At 49.1% G+C, this 24,537-nt stretch overlaps 8 protein-coding genes across 8 annotated transcripts; 4 read left to right on the forward strand and 4 right to left on the reverse strand.

Annotated features, from left to right (window-relative positions):
* Positions 1 to 958: 958 nt before the first annotated feature.
* Positions 959 to 2,968, forward strand: C8Q69DRAFT_474087 (FAD binding domain protein). Its single transcript, XM_028631100.1, has 4 exons — positions 959 to 1,450; positions 1,569 to 1,843; positions 1,903 to 2,270; positions 2,345 to 2,968. The coding sequence occupies exons 1-4, from the start codon at positions 1,140 to 1,142 to the stop codon at positions 2,843 to 2,845; spliced, it is 1,455 nt and encodes a 484-aa protein (XP_028483230.1). The 5' UTR covers positions 959 to 1,139; the 3' UTR covers positions 2,846 to 2,968.
* A 7,871-nt stretch (positions 2,969 to 10,839) lies between these two features.
* Positions 10,840 to 12,679, forward strand: C8Q69DRAFT_474101 (chitin biosynthesis protein). The gene is made up of 3 exons (XM_028631101.1): positions 10,840 to 11,383; positions 11,461 to 12,032; positions 12,103 to 12,679. Exons 1-3 carry the CDS (start codon positions 11,146 to 11,148, stop codon positions 12,280 to 12,282), a joined length of 990 nt encoding a protein of 329 aa, XP_028483231.1. The 5' UTR covers positions 10,840 to 11,145; the 3' UTR covers positions 12,283 to 12,679.
* Positions 12,680 to 13,660: 981 nt separating this feature from the next.
* C8Q69DRAFT_474104 (putative 60S ribosomal protein L28) lies at positions 13,661 to 14,768 on the reverse strand. The gene is made up of 3 exons (XM_028631102.1): positions 14,533 to 14,768; positions 14,384 to 14,449; positions 13,661 to 14,315 (listed from the first exon to the last, which is right to left on the reverse strand). Exons 1-3 carry the CDS (start codon positions 14,695 to 14,697, stop codon positions 14,094 to 14,096), a joined length of 453 nt encoding a protein of 150 aa, XP_028483232.1. The 5' UTR covers positions 14,698 to 14,768; the 3' UTR covers positions 13,661 to 14,093.
* A 177-nt stretch (positions 14,769 to 14,945) lies between these two features.
* C8Q69DRAFT_529476 (complex proteins associated with Set1p component shg1-domain-containing protein) lies at positions 14,946 to 17,504 on the reverse strand. The gene is made up of 2 exons (XM_028633694.1): positions 17,080 to 17,504; positions 14,946 to 16,978 (listed from the first exon to the last, which is right to left on the reverse strand). Exons 1-2 carry the CDS (start codon positions 17,293 to 17,295, stop codon positions 15,236 to 15,238), a joined length of 1,959 nt encoding a protein of 652 aa, XP_028483233.1. The 5' UTR covers positions 17,296 to 17,504; the 3' UTR covers positions 14,946 to 15,235.
* Position 17,505: 1 nt separating this feature from the next.
* C8Q69DRAFT_474108 (putative NADH-ubiquinone oxidoreductase 14 kDa subunit) lies at positions 17,506 to 18,520 on the forward strand. The gene is made up of 2 exons (XM_028631103.1): positions 17,506 to 17,753; positions 17,858 to 18,520. Exons 1-2 carry the CDS (start codon positions 17,720 to 17,722, stop codon positions 18,088 to 18,090), a joined length of 267 nt encoding a protein of 88 aa, XP_028483234.1. The 5' UTR covers positions 17,506 to 17,719; the 3' UTR covers positions 18,091 to 18,520.
* On the reverse strand, positions 18,521 to 20,211 carry C8Q69DRAFT_474110 (cation efflux family protein family). Its single transcript, XM_028631104.1, has 3 exons — positions 20,140 to 20,211; positions 19,726 to 20,078; positions 18,521 to 19,666 (listed from the first exon to the last, which is right to left on the reverse strand). Exons 2-3 carry the CDS (start codon positions 20,038 to 20,040, stop codon positions 18,596 to 18,598), a joined length of 1,386 nt encoding a protein of 461 aa, XP_028483235.1. The 5' UTR covers positions 20,041 to 20,078; positions 20,140 to 20,211; the 3' UTR covers positions 18,521 to 18,595.
* A 95-nt stretch (positions 20,212 to 20,306) lies between these two features.
* C8Q69DRAFT_474112 (putative RING finger ubiquitin ligase) lies at positions 20,307 to 23,063 on the forward strand. The gene has a single exon (XM_028631105.1). The coding sequence runs from the start codon at positions 20,479 to 20,481 to the stop codon at positions 22,912 to 22,914; it is 2,436 nt and encodes an 811-aa protein (XP_028483236.1). The 5' UTR covers positions 20,307 to 20,478; the 3' UTR covers positions 22,915 to 23,063.
* Positions 23,064 to 23,627: 564 nt separating this feature from the next.
* Positions 23,628 to 24,339, reverse strand: C8Q69DRAFT_508820 (glycine cleavage system H protein; the record flags this gene model as incomplete). The annotated part of the gene is made up of 3 exons (XM_028633016.1): positions 23,628 to 23,953; positions 24,039 to 24,098; positions 24,198 to 24,339. The coding sequence occupies 3 exons, from the start codon at positions 24,337 to 24,339 to the stop codon at positions 23,628 to 23,630; spliced, it is 528 nt and encodes a 175-aa protein (XP_028483237.1).
* Positions 24,340 to 24,537: the final 198 nt, after the last annotated feature.

The following is a 24,537-nucleotide window of genomic DNA, read 5'->3' on the forward strand; positions in this document are numbered from 1 at the left end:
CGTCCGCATATGGTATGACAATGGCCCAGTCAGTAGTTAAGGGCCATACATGTTCACAAGCTAGATTAATATCGAACAACCAACTTACCCACAAGTAATTAACGAGTTGATAATTATTTAATTATTGTACGAGCCACTCGTCTTCTATCTACATCATCCCCAACTATGGTACGAGCGTACCATACCAATCACTCTGTGGACCAATACGAGCTTATTTATTATTCCCCGCAAAACAAGACTAGAGTATAGATAGTAGAAACTGTAACTGGAATAATCATTATTATTATTATTATGCTGCGGGTCCTTTTCGTGGCGCATTGTTCAACTTCCTATTTCGATTCGGTGGGGAGACGCTCTAGATCCGGAGAATCAGATACATGGTTACATACTTAACCCCCGGATCAAAAAAAAAAAAAAAAAAAAAAAAAAAAAAAAACTCGAGATATGTTTTTAGTTTTCTAGAGAGAAAAAGTTGGGATCGTACAACAATTCAATATTTAGATCAGACAAGACCTGTAGATAATACCAAGTAGTAGTACCAGTAATTCCTCCACGTTGGGGCTCGTGGGGCGGTTCTCCCGGGCCGAACCGCACGGCTCCCCCGTTTCGGTCAGAAAAAGCCGGGACGAACGAGCCCACCGGCTCAGGATACTACGATTACTTGCCGAGCTTGCAAGCTAGATATATAATAATAACTTAAAAGCAGTTGTCTGTCTTCAAAATTCACAGGAAGCGGTGAGAAGCTTGCTTGATTGACGGGATGAACTTACTGGACTTGGTACTGGTCGGGACATCCAAGCGCAGAGGAACTCTAGTTCGGAGCATCCGTGCGTGCTCTGGAGTTAACATTGTGACAGCTAGATAGGCCGACTCGTCGAGTGACGATAAGGGCCCATAAGACTTAAGTACTCCGTACCAAATGCGGAGTAGATTAGCTCTGTTGGCTGTTGTTAGTTTCCCCAGGGCGGCCCACAGAGAGGACATGGGCAAATGTCAAGGTGTAACGGGAGCTCCACGAAAGAAAAACGGGCGTACCGGTGATATTATTGAGCTCTCTTGTCTTAGGTTCAGGATATACCTAGCAGAATCCATCAGATTGTTGACATCATTCATTGTCTGCCATCATTGAATCGACGATCATGGCCAGTACCACAGCAACGGAGACTCCTTTCCGAGTGGTTATCGTTGGTGCCGGTCTCGCCGGCCTCGTGGCTTCGCACTGTCTGCAACGGGCAGGCATTGACCATGTGGTGTTGGAGAAACAAACAGATATCGCGCCACAGCTCGGAGCCAGTATAGCTATCTATCCCAATGGCGCACGGATCCTGCATCAGATTGGATGTCTCAGAGCCTTAGAAGAGTCGTGTGTGCCCTTGAATCGGTGGTGGTCGCGCGGTCCCGATGGCAAGGCCATCATGAACAGTTCGTTTTTTGCCTTTGTGAAGGAAAAGTGAGTTCATATGTTTCTGGGTCCTCTCTTTATGTTTATAATGAATGGTCAAAGATATTTCAATGGAAGGAAAGTGACAAAAAGTATAAGCTGATTGTCGACGTGATCTCGTTTCCAGCCATGGACAGGATGTTTTGTTGCTGGAAAGACGCCAGCTTCTGCAGACTCTCTATGACTATCTGCCGGATAAGAACAGACTTCGAGTAGGCTGTGAAGTGAAGACCATCAAACAAGACAAGGATGGCGTCGAAGTTATTCTGGCTGATGGCACAGTGGAGAAGGGAGACATAGTGCTGGGCGCCGATGGAGTACGGAGCCCGGTGCGCAGTATGATGTGGGAGCACGCCAACAAGACAACCCCAGGGTTGATCACAGCGGAGGAGAAAAGAAAAAGTGCGCTTCTTGGCTAACCAACATTTTGTTGCTTTCTTGGGCTGATGATAGCAAACCAGGTATGAAAACTAGCTTCAGAGTGCTGCTAGGCATGGGACCTCCAGCGTCCGAAGTAGGCGAGAGGGATTTGACTATATGCAGTGACTCGGGATTTGTCTTGACAACAGTATCCCAACCTACCCATTTGTTTTTTTGCGTGTACCAGAAGCTAGAGAAAGACCTACTCTGGCCGCGACAACTGCGGTACACGATGAGAGAGATGGACATTTTTGCGGAAAGTGTCGCAGACCACCCTGTCTCAGATACTATTGTCTTCGGAGAGCTTTGGAAGAAGCGTGACCGCGCGATACTAGTCGGTCTTGAGGAAGGTGTTCTGCAGCATTGGTACCACGATCGGATTGTCCTGGTCGGAGACTCAGTGCACAAGGTATCCAATTCATTCAAATCAATCTCCATTCATACCTTGAGACAGTAATACTGATGGACATCCAATCCGCGCAGATGTTGCCTAACATCGGTCTTGGAGGAAACATGGCACTCGAGTCTGTCGCCGTGCTCTGTAATCATCTTCACGCAATGCTGGCGTCCCAGCAAGGCAAGAAGCCTGATTTGGTGGCGCTCAACAAGGCCTTTGCAGCATACCAGGAGGAACGTATGCCGCGCGCCCTCCATATCACAGACTTCTCAACTAAAGTGGCGGAAGGACAAGCCTGGGTGACGCCATTCCATAAGTTCTATACCAAATGGCTAATTCCTCTGCTGAAAGAGCGCGCACTTGCTGATATGATCGCGGAGCTTATGCGCGGCGCCCCAAAGCTTGCGTATGTCGACAGCAGCGGATTTGGCAAGGGAACTGTGCAGTGGGATGATGAGAAGGAAGACAAGGAAGAAACTGCGAAGCGGTCTTTGCAGTGGACCATGAGCGTTGCTGCACTGGTAGGTATAGTTGCTATTGGCACCACCCAGTATGGCCGTCTCCGCTCTCTGCTTGGGCTCAGATAGAGTCCTGGAACTGTCGAATCTTTGTTTATTTTCTGAAATCTTTTACGTCGCTGAATAGAAGACAGGTCTTCGCTTTCAGTTTTGCATGTTGTCGCCTATAATATGAAGCTCTCCTAAAAGACGTAAGCGTATATTCTGCATTTAGCTCTTGTGGCTACCTAACTCATCACGAAGCTATACCACCAAAAGTTCTCTGATGTGAGCCACAGTGCTGCCGTAAAATATGTGTACTCAAGCAATCATTGTCCAGACTCCCAGTCCAGGAATCCCGATATATGGCCGTCCCAGATCAAAATGTCAGGAAGCTTTATTTCACCGTGAGTGAATACAATTTCGTGCCTGTTAGTCAGTCTGTAATCCTTTCACACGCCTCATAGCGCCATTATATTCCTCGATTCAAGTCCACCACGCCACTCAACTGAGCAGGTAATCATGCCAGTTCTCCTCACTCACGCGGACCGCTACGATCCGTCCATATAAAGTTCGGAGAAGAAGTATTTAATTCGATCCATATTTATTCCGCCGGACTGGAGTTTTGCTCTTCTAAAATGGACCATTTAATTTCCAAAGGAACAAATACCCATATACCTATGAGGTCCAAGGTCTGGTTAATAATATTGCAAAAGAGCCCTGGTCCTGATACTTACTGCAGGATTTGTGCACGGGCCATGAGACGAGACCGGGGTAAAGATCAGAAAGCAAGTCCAACTTGAAATAATCACCTAAGATAAAAAGTGCATGTTAAAGGCATAATTTATTACTGGTTTCATAAGTGCTAGGGTCTTTTTTTTTCCTTCTCTTTGTCTAGGACAGATTGTTCTGTCAATAATAATAAGAACAGATAATCTCGGAGACTCCCTATTCTAGCTAGGGAGTTCCTGGAGGAGTTCCAGCGAGATCCACCCATGGTAGGAATAGGTAATAGGTAATAGCCTAAGCTAGCTAGCTAGATCATTCAAGCAACGAAGAATTAGGCAGCTTTAACCTGCTAAGAGACGTAATATCCAATATTCAATCAAGGTCATATAATTGGAATTCAAATATCCTACGACTTCTTTATCTTTCTCCGTGTAAACCATCTTGCCATCTACCTTTCAATTGAGCCCTTAAACAATTGATCTTCTTTTCTGATGCTCAGTAACTATCGATCTCAATAATTCGAGGTTGTTGCGGAACCGAGGCGGTTTCAGAATACGAGAGACAACGCGGGGGCCACTAGCCGTTACTTAAGGAGTCAAAGCGGAACGTTGGGGGAATTTGCAATGGGACCTCTATTATTATTAACTATTATTCAACGAGCTAGCTGCCCTGCTCAAGTGACCACCAAGCATCTTGTGGTATGAAACCGGTAGTGTTCTGAATAGGTTGAATTCCGGCCATTGGCTGCCCTGCGCATAGTTACAATGTGCGACGTATAGGTGAATTCCAAATTCTCTTCAGGATGCAGTTACAATTACAAAGTATTCATGCAAGCGTAGTGAGGAAATGGAGCGGCCAGAACCAGCTCCAGATGCGAGCTAAACCGGGGCTCTCCTTATGCTACACCAGATCAACAGCAGGACCCGTTGAAATAACGAATTTATGGGTCTCTCCCCAGTCGACTAGACACGTCATATGCAGTATAACCCTAAATGGAAACGTGAAATGCCGCTAGGAGTGGAAATAACATCCTTCTACTAGAATGTATGATCATTGGAGGCCTTATTTCAGGTACAAGACCAGGATTAGAAAGGTCGTCACCATGGTTCGTTTGCGAGAAAGCTAACAGTTGTTGGGTTCAGGATGGTCATCTCGGGATAGAATCAATACCAAATCATGTAACACGGAATTAGACAAGGTGCAACTTGAAGCATGGTCTTCATGTCCTTGGCGTAGTATCCATAATTACTGCCATCGGCCTTCTCAATATTATTAGAGTAGACCGTACGGGAAACGAATATCTCGTTTATAAACGTTTTTCTGGGTCCGTTGGACAGGAAATTAATGACGAGAAGCCAATAAGTGCAAAAGGCGTGACGTTTAGTAACTAACAGTGAGCTTAAGAGAGGAGCTACTATAACCACGGATAAATAAAAGTTAACGCATACATCATGGAAAAGTGTATGCAGATCCCACCGAAGCGGCTGAAATGGCCGAGATCTAGCAATTCTCTCCGGGTATCCCAGAGTAGATAGTTAAAATGGGATGGTCTGGACTCTGTAGTAAGATGCCAACGAAAAGGCGTTTGAGTTGTCCACTATTGAACTCAACTTGCGAGCCGAAAGTTAGCAAGGCTGGGCCTGGAAAACTTACGACGAAATGGTGAGGCTAAGTGATCCGAGAGCGAGGTCTCGGTCCAACCGTCCATATTAGTTTCCAAAAAAGTTCCGACAGAAGCGGCTGGCCTCTGCTCTGAGATGAGAGCGGGTTAACCCCTGCTGCCGTTCCTGATAATGTGGCCGTAGGTCGAACTCATGTATCTGAAGATCGACGGAAAACTGTGCTGGGTCTTTCCGCAATTCAGGAGTCAATGTATGCCGTTAACTGCTCGAGCGATCCATTCCCCTCATATCTGCAGGCATCACAATGGAGGGACTTTTGACTTCTTGATGCAACCGACGTGTGGGTTCACCGTGCAACACGCAGGAGAGCGAAAGCATTTGGCGAGGTGAAAAGAAATAATAATAATAATGATAATTAATACTCCGTACACGGGATGCCCTAACAGATCCTTCCAGAAAACATGTGGAATCTCTCGCGACGCAATGAAAGATATTAGCGTCGTCTTCTGACCCCTAGGCTGCCGAGTCGCAGACGCGATGGTCGTACAGGGTGCTAGCATCAAACTTGAACGTGCGTCTTGCGAGGAATATCATCCACAATCGGCGCAAATGCCGTTTAGAGCGTATAGCGGGCCCGCTTGAGGTTGCCCGATCGAAAAAGTCGGAAGATATGAAAGAACCAAAAAGTCAAAATAGCGGGCCAAGCTGAATAGGAAAAGAGTCGTCAATTGGGCATCCTTCGTACATACAAGCAATAGATGACGACCAACTGGCAGGATCTCATGCCCAACTCTATGAACAGAGTAGAACAAATACACTCCCCATACGTGGGACGTCGAGATCGTATCACAGTAGTACGTCAACTTTGTGCAGACGCAGCCAGATTCCGTCTAGTTTAAACTTAGTAAATCCCATGTCGCATAGATCCTTTCTTCGACCAATCTAGCATATACCTACAGGTCGGACGATTAGCTCGAAGTGTCCATATATTGTCCCAGAAGCTATGCAGAGTATTAGCCACTCGGTCAATAAAGTGAAAGGATTAAGATATTGAACAAGCCTCAGAGTTTGGAGCAGATTCGAGCAGAATGTTAGCAGATTTCACGTAATGGATGGCATAAACAAAACAGACACTTCCGTTTGTATTATTAGCACGCGACTACACACACGGAGCGCAAACAGCCAACTAACTAGTATAACCGATGATAGTAATCAGTGCACAAAGCCTCGAGTTAGTGCCAAACTTGCCAGCAACCCATTTCAAGGGGCTGAAGCAGACACGGTGCAACCCAGGGCAAGAGGTCATTATTAGGCTTTCTTGGCAGTCACGCCAAGGTGCTTGCCACATGAAGAGGGGTCTTGAATGGATATATTGGATATACGGGTATGGAGCGGAAGCAGGGGTAGGAATATTGGGGAAACGCATTGGATAAAGAGCGCAAGGCGCCGTCCGGTCGAGTTGCATTTGTTCGGACTAGGGTCTGCAGAAAGCGCATCGTGCAGCTGCCTCGGACATCCCGCGGATATGTTGGTTTGCGGTTCCTGGGGCTCTGGGACAATGAAGTATCCGTGACTGGCATGAATTAACTGGTCTGGCGGTGACGGCAGAAGCCGGTTCGGTTCGGGCATGCCCAACTGAAGGCCAACAACAGACAGACATACTAACCAAGCGTCCGAACAGTAGCGGTAAATGATCAGCCAACCGGGCATCCCAAAGCCGAGACCCCTATAGACTATCCGTAGTATGAGCAAACTGCCAGAAGCCCCTCATTTTAGACTCCTCTCGTGTATTTCCCAGTTATATTCCGTACTGTAGGGGCTTCTTTCCATGGCGGGGGTTCGATGTCATGTCTATCGCGATGATGCAACTTGTTCAACCGATCGGCGCACTAGTAACCGGAGTGTACCCGTATGGTATGTATAACTTTCATGTCCAGTATGTGCACGAGAATATTCGTTGTTATGACTGAATGTGCCACCAATATTAGCAGAAACTGAGAGTTTCCAGAGCTGCTGCTAGTTTCGGGACTTCGGCAGATAATATGTGCAAACAGCCGGTCATCCAGTTTCGCAGCGGCTGGATCAAGAGAAGTATAGATGATAAAGGCTAGACAGATCTTCTTTGCAGCCGCCACTTTTGACATCGACAGTATGCTGCGGCTATTTATACACGCCGTTATCCGAAACTCAGATCTAGAAGGGAATCCATCCGCAGTTACAGAAGAGTCGCAATGCATGCTGTGCACGGCGCCGCGTGATGGTGAAGCACTATTCGTGATAGCGGTTGCAGCGTCATGACAGCTTCGTTTCCCTATGCATCCAACTTTGGAAATCGCGGGGCTGACTATTGAAATCTAACAAGGAAACAGCCAAAGATCTGCAACACGCTGCTACTTCGGTTGGCCGCGTGTCTGCACGTTGGTTCATTTCAAGTACTCCGCGCGGCAGCTGAGGGCGTCTTAATAACGTTAAATTTTCGTGCGGGGATGGGGGAAGTGATATGCCCCTGAGAATAAATTCTGTTGAGGGGGTCTTATAGTGCACATCGTACTCTCATGGCTAAGGAGGCCGATCCACAATATCAAATAGCCTAGTAGAGAGCCGGTTCTTCGGCTGCTAGGGCGCACATTCTTGCGTCGGGTAGAAATCATTCGAGACCAATAAAGGATTCGGGCGCTTAGTTCATTCCCGTGGGGAAAAGTAATTGCCATGATCCCAGCATCGTGCGACTGTTTTACTTCCTTCTGACTGATTATTATGTGTCATGCTGTGTCAAAACAGCGAGGCGTTTCGAGGGGAAAGAGGTGAGATACATAGGCGCGACGACTGCCGCGAGAGCAAGTCGGGCGGAATGCATGATCTCAGCTTCAAGGGATTTGACACAAATCGGCCATCAGCCAGGACTCGGGAGAAAAAGAAGAAGTGCACCTGCAATCTATGGGTTCGAGAATGAAACAGTCAAGCGACGGCCAACACCAAAACACCCCAAGAGGGAAGGAGACAAGCTGACTAGCATAAACCGCGGAGCGAGATCGCCCCAGTAGGAGCAAGCAGCTTCCGAGATCATTATCGAAAAGCGACTCAACGCTGTCAGCTTCGGGTATCAGATTTAAAAAGCGATGTCGGAGTCAGCAGAGCGCCGTATTCAAAGGCGTAGTCGTTATTCGGATCCTGTCGTCAAGAAGGGCGCGTGGGCAGGAGGGATCAGCGAGAGCATATGCGACACTTCCCCACGACAACAATGAATCTATCATGAGGACTGTCCGAGCATCGAGCCTCTTTGGACCCATCAAGAGAAGTGCGGAAGAAGTGAGAAGACGGATCACGGCATGAACTGTATATATAAAAGTTTTTGAAGTAGTTGCACATTTTGGCAAGCGTCATGCCACAGTTGATGGTCGATATAGATTTTCACTGCAGGAAGGTAGATCGGGGCCTTGAGAAGTTGAGACTAGGCGGTGACACCGATTTGACTGTACCCCAGGAAGGGAAACCAAGAATAAGATGTCGTTCGAAAGTGTTTTGTCGATCTCGATGGCAGGATGGGAGCAGCAGGCAAAACCAATGTCAAAAAATAGGCTCTTCAAGACATGTCACTTTATAGGTGTAGGGTTCTGCCTTATGCGTTCTCAGAGTAGTACGCGTGGTGGCTACACTGAGATCTAGGACTAAAGATGTTTCACAAAGTTCCCACCTGCAAATCCGGGTCAATGGGAGATCGACACCGGTGCTAGTAGCCGTTGATGCTTCATCATTCGCACGTGGCGCTAACCTGGACCTTCATGCATATATGAATGCCAGGATATTATGATCCCTGCAGAAAGCAGCAGTCATAGCCAGAGGCGAAAAGGTAGGAAGAGCAACCGTTTGGATAATGCGGCCTGGTCCCAGAGGAGAATATCGCTTTCGAAATGAAGATCTGTCTGGTAGCGGCGGGATTGACCATGAAGATGCAACAGGGGTGTTGATATCGGCCGAAAATTACGGCAACTGAGCAAAGGATGTTCACGAGCAGCTAAGCTGAAAGGTATCATGCAGTCACGATTATGACCTCGCATCGAAGGTTCCAGCAGTCGAAACGCGTTCTGGAGAACGAGGGCAGAAGCATGATATTGAGTGCCTGCCAGAGGCATCCGGCACGTGTCGAAACTTGACCTGTTGAGCCCGTATCGAGGGGGTCTGTATTACCCAAGAGATGACGACGGAAACTACCAAACACCATCGAAAATCGGATAAGTTAACGGAGGGTTCAATAGCATTTGGAGCCCAATAGTTCAATAGCTGGAACCAGATCAACTGATGTCAGTGATTGGGGTATTATCCAGCCTGTGGATCCCGGAGTATGGCTATTGCTGTTAAGGGGGCCGGAGAAACTTGTTCGCACAGGCATTTCACGGGGTCGTCTGAATATTCAGAACCCTGAAGCACTTCAAGGTTGAAGGGAATCATGATTTGACTTTGTAATACGGAGGAAAGGATGGTAGGGCCACGATCTAGGGGACATTCGACTCCGCTATGGCCTAGAAATCACATACGGCTTGGAACCTTGCGCGCGGAATGGTTGCTCGGAATGGCCGATATTCTCTAGAGGTAATGATCCACCTTATCTGGAAAAAAGCCAGTGGACAAAGATGTCGCTTCGAGGGCACTCCTCCGACTGATTACTCGACCAGCTGAGCATGCACGGGTAACGGAACCTCCACAGGAGACCGAACAGAGAGCCGAAGCCGGAGGGCATGAGTCGTGTCTTTCACGATTAGCGACGCCGTGTTAGCTAGTGTGCGGTAAGCGACGCTGGGTCTGATTCCGTCAGGACATGCATCATAGATTATTATTGTCCAGATGATTCCGTGTCGGTTGCCCATTACTAACGATCGGGCCAGGCATGGAAAGATAGTTTATGCCATCAACGGAGAGATGATTGATCAGCATTGTCTACTTCTGCAAAGCCTCAGACCATGCGGGAGGAACAGAAGCGAAAAAAACAAAGACTAAAGTATAAAAGGCCAGCTGAATGACCAACGGGAGCCTTACCAGAGACTATCGACCATGGATGCATTTCGAATGGCCGCAGAGTGCTCTGGTGAACGTGAGATGAATGGCAAGCCGGGAAGATCCTAGAAAGCTTGAGGTCAAGGTCGGTTACCCTTCACTGTTCAGCAAGCTGCGCGTCGGGGAGGAACGGATGCCAAGCAGTTGAGCAATTATAATCTCTTTCCATTATTACTTCTCCTGTGAAAGGTGGGGTATTATTAGTCTCGCTGTGATCGAACACGAAGTCGCGGTCGGAGGCTTTGGTCGAGCAAGCATTAGTGGAGGGAAGGTGTGACGCAATCTAGGAAAGCTAGATGAAGCACCAGACTGAAGAAGGATAGTTAAAGCAATAATACTCCAGGGCTTTTGAAAGCAGGAGAGAACCTGATAGGGGTTCCATAAAGAAGCTTCCTGATAATAATAATACGAGGGACGACTAACTCAGGAGAGAATAGTTATTCATGTTGGTGTGGTTAGTTCGGTAGTCTAGTTATGTAAGCTAAGAGCCTTAGGCAAGTTCCGAGCAACTTTAAAATCACGTGGGAGAACAAGCCCTCGTTCTAGTCTATAAATAGAAAGGATAAGTGGGGTCCCCCATTGAAGCCAGCAGCCAATGAACGTATCTTGATCCACGTGACTGATACCCCAGGCAACAAACACTGAGCCGCAGCAGGATCTGGACGTTTCCTGGAGAACGGGATCGGATCCACCGCGACAACCACAGTCGTTGGATCAGATCGACACTGATTACCATACACTCGTTTATCCGATTGTTCCCTCCGTACTGGAGTGCCACTCGCTAGATCGTGCTTTCTATGGGAGCGCAGCTGTGTGTTGACGTTGCGGTCCCTGTTGATCGATCCAAGGCGCCTATCCAGGCAATCATTGATACCAATTCTTCCCCCCTCATTCCACAAGTCCTGGACCCCGCAGTCTCTTTCTGATCGGGACAGGCAAGCCGTGTATCCTAGAATAAGGTATCAGAGGCCATCTGGGATACTCATCATGGGGTTCGGGAGCTTCGATGACATTTGTCGCAAGACACCTTTACCCCTCTGCTCTCTGGTAGGGGGGCCGTCGCTGGTGTCCGGGGAGACTGGAATACTGCCAACCTGCTATGCACGCAATATCGAGGTTGCCAATACCATCATCTTCGAGGGCGCATCAGATTTTATGCATATCCTCGCCTTGATCATGACAGCTATTATGATTCTCCACGTGAGGTCTAAATTCACTGCAGTCGGTAGGTTTCTCTGTCGATTATTCAGGAGGGCTGTGTTGAGTCTCTAAGTTCTAACATAAGACTCTGGTTGTTTATAGGTCGCAAGGAGATCATGACTTTCTTCTACATTTACATGGCGCTGACTATCTTCTCTCTCATCATTGATGCTGGGGTTGTCCCACCTGGCAGTGGACCATTCCCGTACTTCGCCGCCATCCAGATTGGTCTCGCATCCGCTCTATGTACAAGCCTGCTCGTTAACGGTTTCGTCGGGTTTCAACTGTATGAGGACGGTACAAAGCTTTCGGTGTGGCTGCTCAGGCTCAGCTCACTCGGCATGTTTGCGATCTCCTTCATAGTATCGCTCTTCACATTCCGGGGGATCGCTGGCCTTTCACCAAACAACACCGTAGGTCTGTTTGTCGTGATGTATATTCTCAATGCAATCTCCCTGGTCATCTACCTAGTGATGCAGATTCTACTGGTTGTCAATACACTGGAGGACCGCTGGCCACTAGGGCATATTGCGGCGGGCATCTTCTTCTTCGTTGCCGGCCAGATTATCCTCTACGCGGTGGGCGAGACCATTTGTAACAAGGTACAACACTATTTGGATGGACTCTTTTTTGCCACCTTCTGCAATCTTCTAGCAGTGATGATGGTCTACAAGGTATGTTTTGCCTGCAACCGTTTATCAGACCCGCCTCTTAAGTGAACCTGGAACTAATCTATGGCTGCAGTTCTGGGACTCTATCACCAAGGAGGATCTCGAGTTTTCTGTCGGAGTCAAGCCGAATAGCTGGGAAGTTAAGGAACTCCTGCCTGAAGAAGACCGCCGTACGACCATTTATCAGGACGCTGCTTCCGACTACGCCGGGAGCATGTTCCACCATCGCCAATCCACCTCCTACAACTACTGAGACGCCTCTTATGATTTGTTATTATAACTATTTATTGTACTTAATATAGGTGTGCGACAACGTGCGCATGATACTTCAGTTGATGTATATTTTTTCCTGGGTATCTAATGCTGTGTCTTGGCTGTCTTGTGTCCTCCACGTCCACATATATCGTTATCTATTTGTAGCCCGTTGGGCTTTCCTAAGTTTCATGTCCTATCTTGAGGAACAGCAGCACTGATGGTGAGGAGTTTGGGACGCTGTAACTAGGATTTATGTTCTCCATCCAATTACAGCAAAAGACACACCCGCATAATTGTATAGTGAGTGATAGCTTTACTCGGTCCATTATGACCGATAGCAGATTCAATCATATGTCTCTTAATGTACATGGCATACACACCGCTAGCGCAACAATCATGCAGAATCATCAAGAGTCCAGACTTCACCATCCCTGAACCAACAGAAGCATACCGCACCTCTCTATTGCATAAACCATCCCCAGCCCGACGCTGTGACACGAGTTCCCAACTATGCATAGATAGTATGCACAAAGCGACTCGGCGCCGATCCGGTGGTGTGATCCCTCCTCTCTAGCTGCAGCAAGCAGCGCGCGTACTCGGCTAAATACGTCGTAGCGTCGGAAGTTCGAACTTGAAGATCAAAAGCCGACGCAATCGTTCCCAACATGTGATTAGGGTTATTCTTTCCTCTTTGGAATTATCCAGCAGATGAATGTATCGGCCTATTATATTAGAGACTAGCAGTTGGGATAGGGTGGTTCATGTGAGTTGTGAAATGGAGGGGCGGGAGAGATAAGATAGCGATGTTGGATATGTAAGTATTATTCACTATCTATGCTAACTATCGATGTTTCTATGATATGTATCCTGGCTTGCAAGATAGCCAAATGGGCATTCTGCATGTGTATAAATTGGGATCAGTAGTGTTTTATCTTTCTTTATCGGAATCGCTGGAGTTATGGCTGTACTGTTTTAAACATGGAGAGTGCTCGCTCTATGATGAGATCAGGGTTGGTTTGTTTTGTATTCATTGGAGATAAATGTATGTATATCTACTTGAATACCTTCTTTGTCGCTATTGTGTTTATAATTGTACTGTTGGATTATGGATTTACTTTGCATACCAATCTGGCTCGAGGCCTATTACGGTTATTTATATTTATCTAGCGTAGTGATAAAGTGCGCGCAAAACGGAGAAGGGTCATATTTCTGAATGGTGACGTTTGCGCGTCGTACATAGATTGACTTATCAGTTTATATTGAATGCAGAGTTCATTACGGTGGTTTCTGGACTCTCAATTGAATGTTTGCCCTGCAACAGCAGAGAGGAGTTATTAATGATATATGATCGCCTCTGCTGGAGACGTATACGGACTGTATTTGTAGATGTGAAAGAGCGGTTCTACGCCTATCTGTATTACAGGAGATGTCCTGCGAAACATACGCGCCTTCAGCTACTGAGAGAATACAGGCATCCGGTGCGAAGAATAGTCCATTATGAATACGGCTTACGGGGAGTATTCCTCGTGTAGAGACCAAGTATGGGCGTAACGTTTTCTTTTCTTGCCATTCATAGAGATCAGGATTTAGCGTACAGAAGTCGGAGTAGTCTATCGAACAGGGCCTGCTTTTTGGTTCCCTATCCAGCCTGACTCCTTCCTTGAACCTTGCCAGCAGCAGCAGGAGGATCCGTTCCGCCCATGGGACTCGAAAATTCCCTTTTATGTCTCGGGTATCCTCCTTTGGTATCTCATAAGCCGTATCCGTCTCCTATGCCTTCCATCTTTTTTTTCGTTGTGAAAGAGCTGTTTACGCAACGAGCTCAATGACACCACCGGCCTCCTTGATCTTGCGCTCAGCCTCACGGGAGACGTAGCGGGCCTTGACGACGAGAGGGATCTCGGGAAGACGACCCTTTCCGAGAAGCTTGGAGTATCCGAGAGCGAGGAGGTCGAGGACGAGAGCGCTGTCGGCCTTGGCGTTCTCACCGAGGTACTGGTCGCGAGTCTCCTGGGGGACGAGAGACCAGAGCTATTTGAAGTGTTAACCATCTGATTCTGGAAGATTTTTTTTTATTGTTATTCGTCGGGTCCGTTTACCTTCTCGATGTTGATGGTAGGCTTCCACTGGTGGTTGCGGAGAAGGTGGAAGCGTCTCATACCGACCTGTAAGCCGTCAGTTTCTGTTGCTCCTCTTCGTCTTCCATTCCAATTTATCATCATCATCTCTCTCTTTCTCAATCGCTCACCTTTCCGAAGTAACCGGGGTGGTACTTGTCGAGGTTAGTACGGTGGTGGTGCTGACCACCGGCCATACCACGACCTCCGGGGTGCTTGCGGTGCTTTCCAATACGACCGTGACCGGCCGAGACATGGCCACGGTGCTTCCGCGTCTTGGTAAGGCGAGTAGGCATGTTGACGGATGCCTTTGGCTGTTGGTTGTCGACGTTAAGGTGCTGGACAAGAAAATCACCGAGTAAGTGAGAGTTTTGGGTGTTGTGGTGTGGTTTCCTCGCTTAGATATCCGCATCCGGCCTAGTGGAACTTACTGTCGAACCCCCGGAATTTAAGGTTTCGTCTGGGGAGATGTGGGTCCGAGGTGGGTCTGGCAGCATGAAAAGCTTCAAGTCTGGACACTGCGTTTGTATATGGTATGGTATAGATTGAGATTAAATCGTATCCGTAACTTCAAAAGAGTACCTGGCTGCCTGCCTTGAATGTTTGCAAATATCAGGGGAAACAGGTAATTACGATATGTCATTATACATACACAGTACGAGGAAAAAGTCTCCTGAGAAATACTATCGAGCGTTCCAGGATGTTCTTGCCATCGATCTACTCATTAATTTTGGTATCATTACTCTAACTACCACTAATTATACAGAGACCGCTAGGTCGATAATGACATATGTCTGCTGCCATAGCAGACATTCCCATTCAATCGGATGGATTTTACCGGCTCCGGCTCCTCCGCCGGTCTCTTCTATCGTCCGCGTCCCTGTCTCGAGACCGGGAGCGTTTTCGGTCTCTATCGCGATCCCGGTCCCGGTCGCGGTCGCGGTTGCGATCTCTTTCTCTTTCTCTATCCCTCGAGCCGTCTCTGTCTCGATCGCCTAGAGAAGCACCGCCAGGAATATAACGGTCAATTTCCACGAACCGCGGCCGATCATCCCTGTCCGGTGACCGCAGTCGTCTGCGAGGCGATCGACTCCTGTTGCTCGTCGCCGGTACATAGCGGTCGATATCGAGCTGACTAGGCGAACGCCGGCGAGAGCGAGATCGACGACGGGAACGAGATCGTCGACGAGCTGGACGGGACCGAGACCGGGAACGTGAGCGCTTTCGGGATCGGGACCGGGAGCGTGAATAGTGGCTCCGCCGCCGACGCGATCTGTCTCGTCGGTCACGAGAGCGATCGCGGTCTCGAGGGCGATATCGATCATGGTCTCTATCTCGGTCGCGGCTGCGATCTCTATTCCTATCTCTGTCTCTGTCTCTGTCTCGATCCCGATCTCTAACCGTGGACCGGCTTCTGGTGCGGTGTCTGTTCCTGTAGGTTCTATCATCCCTATAGTCGCGAATGGAGAGTTTGTCATCGCCATCGCGTTCACGGTCCCGATCCCGGTCCCGATCCCGATCGTGACGAATAGACGGAGCTCTTGAGCGATCTCTAGTCTCGCGCCTACGGTCGTCATCATAGCCAGATGGGCGCCGTATATGTGACCGACTCCGGCTGCCTTCTCGTTTTCGCTCCCGTGTACGTTCCGGGTGGTGTGAAGAACTTCGCTCTCGGGGTCCAGTGGGAGTATTGGAGTACCTCGATTCTGCAACACTCTTTTGCCGTGGTGCTGGCTTGAGACCATTTTCAATAGCCTCCGCTTCTTCAAAGTCAAACTCAGGCTTTTGCCGTGACTTCGCTGCCAGTTCTTCTCCCTCCTTCAGGAGCATCTGTAAGGCGGCCTCTTCCAGTGATTTTTCATCAACAGGGGGCGGAGTCCTCTTTTTCGGCGCGGGAGAAGGCGTCTTCTTGGAGTCGCGCTGACGGGGAGACCTATCCACGCCTCTGTCATAGACTCTAGATCGGTCACGGTCACGGTCACGGTCCCGGTCCCGGTATCTGTCCTGTTCTTCCCGCCGCCGTCGTTCATATCTCTCTTCGCGCTCCTTCTCTCTCTCATCTTCCAGCCGACGACGCTCTTCCCGTATGCGTTCTCGCTCCGCCCGTCTCTGTTCCTCACGTTCTTTCTCCTTCGCTGCTTCCTCTTCTTCCTTGCGACGCTGGATCTCCCGTTGCTTGCGCTGTTCTTCAGCCTTTGCTTTGGCTTTCTCCTCCTCTATCTCTTTCTGCTTGCGTAGCTCCTCCTGGCGAATCTTCTCTCGCTCATCGCGCTTCTCCTTAACCTGGCGCGCGAAGTCTTCATCGGTCTTGTTGCCCGATCTCTCCTCTTGCGTCGCTATCTCTTCCCCGACCTCCTGGCGACGAATCTCCCTGATAGAGGAAAGAATAGAATCCAAATGGTTCTGCATCAGCGCGTAGATAGTACTTTCCACATTCTTGTAGATATCGCTGCGGTCCACAGCACCTTCGATCAAGGTCGCTGCTTTACCCCGCTCCCGCGACAAAAGCGCAGGCTCACGTTCAATCTCAGACTCAGCGAGCTCGATCAGCGAATCTGTAAATTTCTTTTTGGCCTCCTACATGTCATGTAATTAGTCACAATGTCCCAATGTAAGAACGTAGAAAAGTATGTCGCAAGGGCTAAAGAAGGTGGTGCAACGAGGAAGAATGCACTTACCCCATCGTTGAATTCCGCCCAGATTGTTTTGCGGATATTATCGAAGCCTCCTTTCTTCTTGAAGGAAAACAACAAGTTATCGATTGCGGCGCGTTGCGCTGCTGATATCGGCAGCTCCTCGGTCTTAAACTTCTTGTTCTGGAGTGATTCGACATCCAACGCGGGTCTTTTAACAGCCGTGGAGTCTCCGTCTGCCATGTTCTCTGGACCAGCCATGATGATGGCAGACTAGTAAAGACAATGAAAGACACCAGAAACTGTCCACATTTTTCAGTTTCACACTGTTGGACTGCTCGGATGTTCTGTCGCGCTGCCATGAGCGCGTCGTGAAAGACCGCAGGGTGTCCGGCGGAATGTTTTTCCATCTCGGAACACCCGCTTGCGAACGGCCGGACGATGATTCGCCGGGGAATTGACCAGGCGGGATCGAAGCAACTTGAGAGAGCCTCAAGACCAACCTCACTTGCTCGACGCTGCCTGCCGCAACATCACCTCCGTCCATTGCGTCGCCGGCACGACCTCAGCGCTGTTTAAATCCGGTGTCGTGTGAGCCGAGGTGTCCAACGGACCTGTTCAGCCACCCACACAACCTTCCTATCATCCGAACCTGTCAAATCAAACCTCACAACCTTCGCCAAACATGGTGCACAAAGTTCTCTTCTGGGGCGGCTTCGGTACGTGATCGCTAGCTCGATTGTTTTTATCATGCTTTTATAGTATTGGCACTTGGCCAATGGGATAGAAATTGGTTCGTCTGGCTAAACCCCTCTGTCCGCAGGCATTGCCGTCCGACTCTGGCAGCTGGGCATCGAAATGCGCCCCCTCTTGAACAAGGAATCCCTCTGGGTGTATCCCCTCTTCGCGGGCGTTGGTGGAAGCTTCGGCTACTGGCTCCAGGGTGTCGAGCAGAGACAATTGAGGATCCTCGCTGAGCGACGAGAGGCTATTCTGGAGAAGCGACGGAGAAGGGATGAGCGCGAGGGAACCGCTACTCTGGCCGCTAGCTCGTGAATTTGAATGAAGGAGGGTGATGAAGGGGAAATCTGAGATTGGTGCATCATGCGTCAATTCCTTTTCCGAATGGGGGAAACCGAAAAGCGTGGACCATTCCCCGTGTGTTTGAAGACAAGCAACTGTCCTTTCGGAGGATTACTTTGATGATTTGGTCCGCTGCGAACTGTAACTATTCAATTCAAATTCAACTTGTTCCATTACCTTTCTCTCTGTCTTTCGTTCCAGTCCGAAGCCTGTTCTCGGGCGTCAGAAGTCGGCTCTGATTTGACTCATATAAATGGGGATCTACTCCGGCAATAGATTCATTACATGCCTACTCTCTAAAAAAATTTGAAACCCCAGGTTCTGTCTGTTAGAGTCCTTCCTTCCATTAGGGCGCCGCATATATAATAATAATACGAATACTGAAAGAATTTATTCATATTCTTTTCTGTAACCAGCAGGGGTAGATTACCCTGATAATAAAATGAATACAGTGAAGTTGCTTTAATAAACAACTCCGTCATGTCCGCTCACTCGTGAACTGTAAAGATACCTCCCACTTCTGACCCCCTGACCCATAGCCTCCCCCTAGCCTGTTCCTTACCAGGCTGGAAATCCGGTCTCGAAGTCGCGCAAGGTTTTCTTCAGAATCAGAAACAGTAAGTTTCAAGTTAGCCATACATAGCCCATAGTGCACCTGCCAAAATCTGGCTTCGTCGATGGCAGATACGGCTGGATCTGATTCGATGTCCTTTATCACTTCTGGCACACCACGGCCCGAGTACGACATGAGGAGCATCGAGCCCAATGTCTTCACGAGTCGCGTCCCGAGAATGCACATGCAGACAGCAATGGTACCAGACATGATTCTATCGAGCCAGAGGTAAAGTTGGGCAGACAGTAAAGGAAGGATGAAAAGGAGCGCGCAGCAGGAGATGGTCAGAAAGTGAGAGGGGTTACTAAGCACAGAGGGCAATGACTCAATGTAAGCAAAACGCATTGCTTTGCCAATTCGTGCGTGATTCTTGAGGCCGACCGCTGAGATCAAGGTCGAACCGATAGCGAGTATTGCAGTCAGATCCACGCTGCCCACTGAGGCACGGTCATGCTCATGAGTATGGTGCGGTTCATGACCAGATGCTTCCAATACGTGTTGGAGATTATGGGATACCAGGTCCAAACCCATGAATAATAACAGAACGGAGAGCGCGAATCCAGCCAACACTTCGGCGCGTTCCAGCCCAAAAGGATGCCGGATGCTGGAACGTTTCCAGACTTCGAAATTGCCCAGGATATCAACAGCGACACACAGCAGAGCCCCAAGTGAATCAAAGAGGATAAGATGCGACAGAGCAGTCATAGCAAGAGAGCCGTGGGCACTCCAGAGGGTGTAGCCGGCGACGAACATATGACATACACTCCACCAGAATCGGGTCTGTTGCTCTTTCGACATGCTACTCCGGCATTCCTTGAACGTGGGTATCGGCAGAGAATTGGGTAATGCCAAAGGCGCCCTGGGCGGCGGTTCCAAAAATATCTGATGGGAGATACTGCTGTGTTTGTACTTGTGACCGCGTCTTTGCCCGATGTTCTGACCGGGTATGTGCCATTAGCAAAAATCTACTACAGACATGTAGAGGTCGACCATACAGATTTTATGACGGGGCTTTTCGCCATCGTCATTGGCTTGAAATTGAAGGGCCCCGATGCGCCATCGCCAGGGCTGCTTTGCACCCTTGCGGGCGTGTCAACAGACATGGTGCTGTGCATGGATCGAGCTGGACTCAAAGTATCCATTGAAGCTGACTCGGTGACTCCTCCCGGTCGATACATATCAACCATGGGCGATAGCGAATTCCTATCGTAGGTGGCCACTGGCGATGGGTCAGGGTCCGTAGGCGGATCATCAGATGGAGGCGTAGGGGTCCGCGGAGGACGAGGGATCGGGAGAGTGGACGCCGCCATAGCGCCTGCGCAAAACCCAGGACGAGCTGGCTCGATGGCTGTTTCAAAGAAGTTAGAGACAGATAACTAGCATGCCCCACAGTTGGTGTCAAAGCTCACCGATCTCCGTACTCCAACAGCTGGATGGAAGTGTAGATATCTATCTATCTATGGTAAGGAGCTTCAGGAGAGAGCGGAGCGGGATAGATAGAGTTAACTAGACTAACTGCTCCGCGGCAGCCTCAGGCTCCCAGTTTTGCCTATCGCGTCACTCCGCTCCACATGTTGTTCCGCCCCCTCTGGTCTGGCCATCGATCCTATAACATCCCCCAGACTCCTGTTAGCCACATTTGCTACTGATCGTTCCCTCATACCTGGCTTTGCACCAGCAATGCGACGATCGTAAACCTCTCCTTTTCACACTAGGGGCGATTCTAATGGTCCCTGCTCTCGGCGTTTATGGATAGCCGCGGGACCTTTCTATTCATTCTCATAGCATTTTATTTCCTGATCAACTCTCAGGGTCGTGCTCCCATCGTTGATCATGATAAGGAGCATCAGGAAGAGCTTGCTCGAGAACGAGATGCCCTCAGTCTTCTGAACCAGTCACGATATGGAGATTTCGACGCTCAAGCTGATAAGTGGCTTCCTATCGCCGGCTTGAGGAAGAATGACAGTTACGAGTGGGACCTGCTACCAAACGTCCAGGATAGGGCCCGTCGACAGTTACAGTCAGCTCTTCTGAGCTCTGGAATTCAAGCGCCTGAAGGCCTTGATTCTCGGGATAGCGCCCCTCAGTTGAACCTCACGCGACTCTTCCTCCCCGTCTATCGCAACGTCACAAGCAAGCTCCGTGGCGATTGGGTCCGGCAGACGATCGACGAACCGCTTGCTGCTAATCGTTCGCATATAAATGTCACGGCGCTGGTTATCGAGAATGAATATGTGACCCGTGAGTTTGGTTTGAATGTCACAGGGGACACTGGAACACTATATTTGGAACTGCATGAGGGGGAAGGGCAAGAGTTGTGGCGAGATGATCGCAACGTCAGAGAGGTAAAGGCAAATCTGGCAATCGAAAGTGCTTCTTCTCTCAGAAATATCTGGTATCTTTCGCTTTTCGGGGTTCATTTCCCTGAATCTGGAGGCATCATTCTCAGTACAACGAGCGAGAAATTCGGAGGGATATTCTCTTTGCCCCATCTTGCTCTTTCGCAAGATGCTTTTGATCTCTCTCATGATCTTCTGGTAAAGTCATTGTCGGATACCATATCGGAGAAGCAGAATAGCCCACCCACGTTCTTTCCATGGAGCTCCTTGCCTCATGGCTCTCACGGTGCGGGCTTTCCCACTCCCAAATGTGAATATGTCATCTACCTCCAACAACATCCACTGTTCATCGGTGATAAGTTAGCAGAAGCGTCAGTGATTTCGAGGATCGAGGATGAACTGAGGTTCCCGGAAGGAGCACCCATCCCACCACCTCCTGCAATAAAGATGTCTGCAGTCGTGTTCTCTCCTGATTGTGGTTTCATTTTGGAAACCAAAGGCGCTCCTGAATATCCCCCGACTGATGCTCTCTACCTCACTGGGCCGAAGCAGGAGGAATATGGTAAATACGCGGCACGTCTCATCTTCATCATGGCCTGTGTCTTCGTGGGCCAAATATCATTGCTGTTGCGACAGATCAAGGAGGCGTCGACGCCGTCTACCAGGAGCCGCATTAGCTTCTACACGATTGCAATGATGTCGATAGGAGATGCATTCGCTATTTCTTTCCTTGTTCTGGAGTTGTACGACGAGGTCTCTTTCTTGATCCTGACGGCGACATCCTTCCTAGCGTTCCTTTCCGTCAGCTATATAGGAATGCGGTTCATGATGGAGATTTGGGCTGTTCAGGCTCCTGAGCGAAGAGAGCAGGATAGACAGAATTCGCAGAATACAAACGCACGCCAGACCTTGCCTCCGCCTGCTACGGCACCGAGGCCGACAGATACGGGGGCAACGCCAATTATCTTACCGCCTGACCAGGATGCTCCTGACGATGCAGAAGCAACAAATAACGGCGGTACTGGACAGGGGCAGTCGGATACAGGGAGCGATGTCGGGGCGATGTACGCTCGATTTTACTTCGTTCTATTTTGCTTGCTCATTCTGTCCTTGTGGTCTGTCGTGTGGCCAAATCTGGTAGGGGCCATATATGCGCGGTTCGTGAGCTTTCTGTACCTCTCTTTCTGGGTGCCCCAAATCTATCGCAACGTCATGCGGAACTGCCCGAAAGCTCTGAGCTGGGAATTCGTCATCGGCCAGAGCCTCCTGCGATTGTTCCCTTTTGTGTACTTCCTTACTGTGCCCGGGAACGTCCTGTTCATCCGTCCGGACACGACTACCGCCTTGGCTATGGTTGGATGGGTGTGGATTCAGATCTGGGCCCTCGCAAGTCAAGACATTCTTGGCCCACGCTTCTTCGTTCCCCGCGGTTGGGCGCCGCCAGCATACGACTATCATCCTATTCTCCGCGACACTTCAGCCTCCGGATCAGGGGAAGACATTGAGTCAGGCGGAGTGTTGCCGATCGGATTCCTTCGCGCACAGGAGCGGGACTCACTGACGATCACCAGGACGGACAGCAATAGTCACACGAGACAACACAAGGATAAGAGGAAAAAAATCTTCGACTGCGCTATCTGCATGCAGGACATCGAAGTGCCAGTCCTTTCAGCCCCTGGAGGCGCTGGCCCAAGTAGTGTGGCAGACGGCGCGACGAGCATTCTCGCACGTCGCGCTTACATGGTAACTCCTTGTCGGCATATCTTCCACAGCACTTGTCTGGAGAGCTGGATGAGACTGAGACTGCAATGTCCGATATGCCGGGAGTCTATACCACCTGTATAGGTTTTTGGTTCATAATATGATTGGGATCGAATATACATGGCGGAGTCTTTGTGTGTCTATGGCGTATACAGCACTTGTGGGGGTTATGCTTTTTTTTTTTTTTTTTTTTTTTTTTTTTTTTTTTTTTTTTTTTTTTTTTTTTTTTTTTTCAGAATTATGGCTTTATAATCTTAGCTACCATAAAAATGTCCTCTTCTGCTTTTAACGTCAACGCCTTCACCGGATCTTCTTAAGGAAAATCTCAAAAAAGTCGCAGCTGGGACTAGCTCGAGATAAAGTGAACCGTCAGAGAGTAGTTCTTCATAAACGTCAGTCTACGAGAGGATCGCGATCTTCAAAAGAAAAGTGTGGCTGATGTGGGTGTTGAGTGGAAGTGAGCTTAGACTTGTATAACGCCGGCAAGGAGAGGTATGTCGTCATAAGAGATGCAACCGGTTCGGGTACTTAAAAAGCACCGGGAAATGCCATGAACACAAAACAACAAAAGGTCATCCCTGTTGAATAACTGACCATAAGACATAATCCAAATCTCGAAATACTTTCGTTGAAAAAAATAAAAAAAAAAAAATCGGATGGCAGAGACACCATACCTCCCTTTTGCTGGCGGAAGGATCTATAACATGAAAACCAATCGTTCTTCCTTGCACACAAACATATTCCCACGAACAAAATAACAGTCCCCTTTTCATTTCTCCTACATTGGATATCTTCCCTTAGTGATCCTCAGCCTCTCCAACGAGGTCCTTGTAAGCCTTCGCATCCAGCAGGGAGTCGATCTCTGAAGGGTCAGAGACCTCAACCTTGGCGATCCAGCCATCGCCCTCTGGACTGGCATTGATGATCTTGGCCGAATCATCCAGGACGGAGTTGGCTTCTACGACTCGTCCAGAGACGGGCGAGAGGACGTCCGACGCGGACTTGACCGACTCGACAGCTCCGACGGGCTCGTTGGCAGCGACTTCGAGATCGGGAGTGGGGAGCTCGACGTACACAACGTCACCGAGAGACTTGGCAGCGTACTCGCTGATACCAATGGTAGCTGTAAAGCAATTGGGGTATCAGTATCTTTGGGCGATTATGAATTTCAAAGAAATTTCGGAGAAGAGAAAAAGAAGTATACTGACCAATGCCCTTGTCGTCAAGCTCGACCCATTCGTGAGACTCGGTGTACTTCTTCACTTGCCCTGCGTCAATTGATTCGTGTTAGTCTCTACTTGAAGCCATACACGAGTCTGCAGACCAGCTGAGACTGTCTATAATTGAAAATAATGGGAATTCCGTACAGAAAGGGCTCTGCGAAAAGCTCCTGACACTTCCCCGCGGGAAACGGACAGGCGTGAATCGGGGAACGCAAGTGGAACGGGGGAGGGTCTGGGAGAGCACCCTGGAGGCGAAGGGGCGCGCGGCTCTGGCGATGGTAGACATCTTGAATATAGAGGCTTTGGACAAACAAGGACGGACAAAAAATAACAAGAACCGTGAGTGTGGTGGGAAAAGAATTGGAAGATGGGAAGTTGTAGGAGCTTGCGGACGCTTTCGCTGATACGGGAAGAGCCAAGAACGGGGCCGATAAGCTGGGGAAGTTCGGCGAGTCGGGACACGCGCAAAAAATCTCCCGCTCCG

This window comes from Paecilomyces variotii, assembly GCF_004022145.1.
Source record: "Paecilomyces variotii strain CBS 101075 chromosome Unknown C8Q69scaffold_9, whole genome shotgun sequence".
Taxonomy (NCBI): Eukaryota; Fungi; Ascomycota; class Eurotiomycetes; order Eurotiales; family Thermoascaceae; genus Paecilomyces; species Paecilomyces variotii.

Coding starts and splice junctions, on each gene's coding strand:
- C8Q69DRAFT_474087 (XM_028631100.1), top strand. CDS start 1,140: ATGGCCAGTACCACAGCAACGGAGACTCCTTTCCGAGTGGTTATCGTT. Junction 1,844..1,902: donor AGCGGAGGAGAAAAGAAAAA/GTGCGCTTCTTG, acceptor ATAGCAAACCAG/GTATGAAAACTAGCTTCAGA. Junction 2,271..2,344: donor TCGGAGACTCAGTGCACAAG/GTATCCAATTCA, acceptor CAATCCGCGCAG/ATGTTGCCTAACATCGGTCT.
- C8Q69DRAFT_474101 (XM_028631101.1), top strand. CDS start 11,146: ATGGGGTTCGGGAGCTTCGATGACATTTGTCGCAAGACACCTTTACCC. Junction 11,384..11,460: donor GTCTAAATTCACTGCAGTCG/GTAGGTTTCTCT, acceptor GGTTGTTTATAG/GTCGCAAGGAGATCATGACT. Junction 12,033..12,102: donor CAGTGATGATGGTCTACAAG/GTATGTTTTGCC, acceptor CTATGGCTGCAG/TTCTGGGACTCTATCACCAA.
- C8Q69DRAFT_474104 (XM_028631102.1), bottom strand. CDS start 14,697: ATGCCTACTCGCCTTACCAAGACGCGGAAGCACCGTGGCCATGTCTCG. Junction 14,450..14,532: donor ACCCCGGTTACTTCGGAAAG/GTGAGCGATTGA, acceptor GACGGCTTACAG/GTCGGTATGAGACGCTTCCA. Junction 14,316..14,383: donor CTACCATCAACATCGAGAAG/GTAAACGGACCC, acceptor CACTTCAAATAG/CTCTGGTCTCTCGTCCCCCA.
- C8Q69DRAFT_529476 (XM_028633694.1), bottom strand. CDS start 17,295: ATGGCTGGTCCAGAGAACATGGCAGACGGAGACTCCACGGCTGTTAAA. Junction 16,979..17,079: donor GGGCGGAATTCAACGATGGG/GTAAGTGCATTC, acceptor CATGACATGTAG/GAGGCCAAAAAGAAATTTAC.
- C8Q69DRAFT_474108 (XM_028631103.1), top strand. CDS start 17,720: ATGGTGCACAAAGTTCTCTTCTGGGGCGGCTTCG. Junction 17,754..17,857: donor TCTCTTCTGGGGCGGCTTCG/GTACGTGATCGC, acceptor CTCTGTCCGCAG/GCATTGCCGTCCGACTCTGG.
- C8Q69DRAFT_474110 (XM_028631104.1), bottom strand. CDS start 20,040: ATGGCGGCGTCCACTCTCCCGATCCCTCGTCCTCCGCGGACCCCTACG. Junction 19,667..19,725: donor AAAGCCCCGTCATAAAATCT/GTATGGTCGACC, acceptor ATACCCGGTCAG/AACATCGGGCAAAGACGCGG.
- C8Q69DRAFT_474112 (XM_028631105.1), top strand. CDS start 20,479: ATGGATAGCCGCGGGACCTTTCTATTCATTCTCATAGCATTTTATTTC.